Source organism: Panicum virgatum, chromosome 5N (assembly GCF_016808335.1).
Source record: "Panicum virgatum strain AP13 chromosome 5N, P.virgatum_v5, whole genome shotgun sequence".
NCBI classification, from domain to species: Eukaryota; Viridiplantae; Streptophyta; class Magnoliopsida; order Poales; family Poaceae; genus Panicum; species Panicum virgatum.
Genome location: NC_053149.1, coordinates 15,934,946 through 15,938,853, shown reverse-complemented (window position 1 = coordinate 15,938,853; position 3,908 = coordinate 15,934,946). Strand labels below are relative to the sequence as shown.

Genomic DNA, 3,908 nt, shown 5'->3' with positions numbered 1-3,908 from the left:
CTCCAATCCAATCCTGGTAAATTATTCTCATCATCCAATCCTATCCAATCCAATCTCAATTACATAACTATCCATCCAACAAATCCAATTCATGCGTGAACGAGAGCACCACCATGAGCAGCCGCTGAAGTAGGCCACTAGGATTCGCACCTTCCATTCCCGGATAGCGCGTGCGCCGCTGCGAGGCTGCGTGGGAAGAAAGACGCGCGGCGCCATGACGCCGGCAAGGTCAGAGCGGGTCGGAGCAGGCCAGCAAGATCATGGACGCAGAAGCTGAGCGCATGCTTGGAGCAGAGTTAGAAATATCGGCCGCAATTTCGCGATATACCCGATATATCCGGTTTATCGGTGGGGTCCGATATTTTTTTTATCGGCCGAAATTGATTTAATGAATATTTTTTATACTAAAAAGTAAATTAAAAAATAAATAAAAAATAAAAAAATAAAAAATAAAAATAAAAAATCCCGATATTCCCGATATATCGGTTTTATCGGTGGGTTCCGATTTTTTTTCCCCTACCGGAATTAAAAACCCTGGCTTGGAGTCGAGGACGGCTTGCGCGGCGAGCCGTCGGTCGTGCGCGCCCGCACTCTTGGACTCGACGACGGCGTGCACGGAGAGGCGCCAGTCAGTTGTGTTCACCCCCTCACTTGGAGTCGAGGACGGCATGCGCGGCGAGCAGCCAGTCGTGCGCACCCGTGCTCTTGGAGTCGACGACGGCATGCGCGGAGAGGCGCCAGTCGTGCGCACCCCCGCACTCGGAGTCGAGCCGGGCTGCCCCGCACGCCGGTCGCGACTTCGCGCCTGTCCCGCTTCCACGATAGCTGGTATCACGGCTGTCGGATGCTGCGGCTACGCCGCACCCGCTGTCGGGAGGGCTATGGAGCCGGCGGGGGTGGAGGAGGAGGGGAGCCAACGACGGCCGCGACTCCCTGTGCCGGCCGCTGGCCATACTCGCCATGGCCTCTCGCGAGAGGGAGAGAGCACAGATGGAGTATGGTATAGGATAAGGGATCGGAGAGAGACAGGTATAGGTAGAGAGCACCGGAGAGAAAGAGGATGCGAGAGCAAGAGATAAGCATGGTGTGAGAGAGAAGGTGGCGAGCTGGGCTGAGCGGGGCAGAAAGGTTAAAGAGAGAGAGGGAGAGCTGGGCCAGGGTCAGGCTGCACGGGAGAAAAGAGAGGAGAGAGGAAAGAAAAGGAGGGAGCGCGGGCTGGGCTCTTCGGTTTAGGGGAGAAAGAGGGAGAGATATCTGGACTGGGCAAAGAGATAGAGAAGAGAGAGAGGATTTTGGGGTGGATTTTAGTATTTTTATTTGCAAATTTAAGTGCACAACCAACAAAATAACCAATGCAACATACATAGAACCATTTCATTTAATTCAGAAAGACAATCATTTATTTTCCTATATTAAATTTCCTAACAAGAAAATAAATGTTGAGAAAATTTAAAATTATGAGAAAAAAATTGATTTTAAAATTTAAAATTTGATTTTTGGTCTATGGATGTGATTCTTTGATCAACATAATAACTCTATGTTATATCTCCTTTTGTGCGAAACATATAGGTCCCATTTTGAAGTATGGATCATGTGTTGTTTTTTTGTATGTTTAAAATGTACTCGTAGCGTTAGCATCGGCACATTTACTAGTGAGTAATAAGAGGGGGCGATGCTTGCTTACCTTGGAAGTTTAGCACAGCCAAGCAATGATTGGCTTGACTCATACTCCCTTAGTTCCAAATTATAAGTCATTCCAAAAATTTTGAAGAGTCAAATCATCTCAAAATTTAATCAAAATTATAAAAAGAAACACAAAGATTTGTGGCAGCAAATAGGTATACTATGAAAATATAGCTAACAAAAAATTAATGATACTTAATTGGTATCATAAATATTATTATCTTGCTATATAAATTTGGTTAAACTTGAAAATTTTTGACTGTCCAAAATTCTTAGAATGACTTACAATTTGGAACGGAGGGAGTACATCTCATTCCTATCAGAGCAGGTACCATCAAAGGGGACAATTTAAGATAGATAAAATTCAGCTATTATTATTATTATTATTATCCGGGGATCCGACTAATCTTCTACAATCCCAATACTAGACTCTTTGAACAATTACAATCGTGTTTTTTCCGCTCCCCGTAGTTTTAATCCTGATTCCATAGTGGTTATGCATCTGAAACGATATTATGTATAATCTACTATTTCCTCTATCTTAAATTATTAGTTGTTTTAGTTTCTAAATATATATATTTTGCTATGTACCTAAACATAATATGTATCTAGAAGCATAATAAAAATTATACATCTATAGAAAAGCTAAAATGACTAATAATTTTGAACGGAATGGAATGCATGATTAAATGCTGGCGCCAGCCGTAGTAGTACCAGCAACTTGAACGGAAGTAGCTCCCGTGCTCGTCCGGGAACGGATCGGATAGGGCAGGTTCTGTTCAACTAGCGGTAGTGACGTGATTGGCCAGGATTTTTTTTCCTCAGCATTCTTTTTCTGTTTTCTTACAGAAAATCCCGAGATGAGTAAACGTCTCAAAAAAGAAGAGGAAAACACATACGCTAGCATTCACAGGGCCTCGAAAACAATGGTAATCATCGCGTCCTGCATTCGTGATTTGTAGTAGGCGTGAGGTCGCTATCGCCAGCTACCGGCTCTGGAGCTGAAGCTGCAAACTGACACTTATATACCGGCTCAATACTGTTTGTTTGTAGACACATGAGCCAAGCAGCAGCCTAGGGAAGGGAAGAAAGAAAAGGGATCGACCGACCGGATCGGAGCCGCACCTCGCTTCTTGCCGTTCGGATCGGAGCACCATGTCGGAGGGCACGGCGAACTGCATCGACATCATCATCGCCATCATCCTCCCCCCGCTCGGCGTCTTCCTCAAGTTCGGCTGCAAGGTCCTACTCGCTCCTGGCCGCCTCATGTCATTAGCTGCTACTTCATTTATCTGAATAGCTAATAATACACTCTGCATCGACTTGATCTGACGCCATCATCAACTAACTACTGAATCCGATCGCCGGTTGCAGCTCGAGTTCTGGATCTGCCTCCTGCTCACCTTCCTCGGCTACCTCCCGGGGATCATCTACGCTGTCTACGCCATCACCAAATAGTAGTATGAACAGGACAGAAACAGTTCAGCCCGGAGGTGAGATGCTCAGCTTCTTCCTGCAACCAGCAGCTAGGACGGACGATGTATTCTGTACACTGTACTGCAGTCTCTTACGCTGCTCACCTGGCTGCAGGAACTGGAGCCTGAAGATGTGCTGTGCCGTTTGGAGATTTACCAGTTGTCCAACTACCACCGACCGAGCTTTCCTGTTCGTGTTATGTATGTACAGTATATATGACTGTATGTAGCCTGTGAAAGTTTCATCCGAAACCGTAGCAAACCGATTTACGAACCCCAGTCCATCTTGTATTCTTGTTGTTTCAGCTGAACTTGTAGTAGTATCGTTCTGCGAGATGAGTAGATGACTAGCCTTAGGGGAATGAGTGGGAGGCTGCTACTTTCCGTCCTGTCGTCCTCAAAGTTCAGCCCAGCCGAGGCACGCGATAAGGCTCGACTGAAACCTTTCGTAATCACCACAGGTTATTAGCCATCAATCCCATTGTTGCGGATTAGTGCGTTACGCGTCATAGCATAGCTGGACAGATCACGACGCTTATAATTTCAAATCACCACGCAAAAAGCAGCAGTTTCATGGAAACAGATTTTATTTTTAAGAAGATCATGGAAACGGGACAGCAGGGGCGCCCAGCTCAGCCCAGGGCGCCAGCACAGGTCGGGTGAACCACGTGACGGCCGAGTCAGCGGCCGAGGCTCCTAACGTGGTTATTGGTACGTTCATGGTCAACTCTCACCCCGCTACAGTGCTTT

General features: G+C 46.3%; 1 protein-coding gene across 1 annotated transcript; it reads left to right on the top strand.

Moving 5' to 3' along the window:
• The first annotated feature begins 2,705 nt into the window (after window positions 1–2,705).
• On the top strand, window positions 2,706–3,500 carry LOC120673530 (hydrophobic protein LTI6B-like). Its single transcript, XM_039954402.1, has 3 exons — window positions 2,706–2,925; window positions 3,058–3,176; window positions 3,274–3,500. The coding sequence occupies exons 1-2, from the start codon at window positions 2,839–2,841 to the stop codon at window positions 3,139–3,141; spliced, it is 171 nt and encodes a 56-aa protein (XP_039810336.1). The 5' UTR covers window positions 2,706–2,838; the 3' UTR covers window positions 3,142–3,176; window positions 3,274–3,500.
• The last annotated feature ends 408 nt before the right edge of the window (window positions 3,501–3,908 follow it).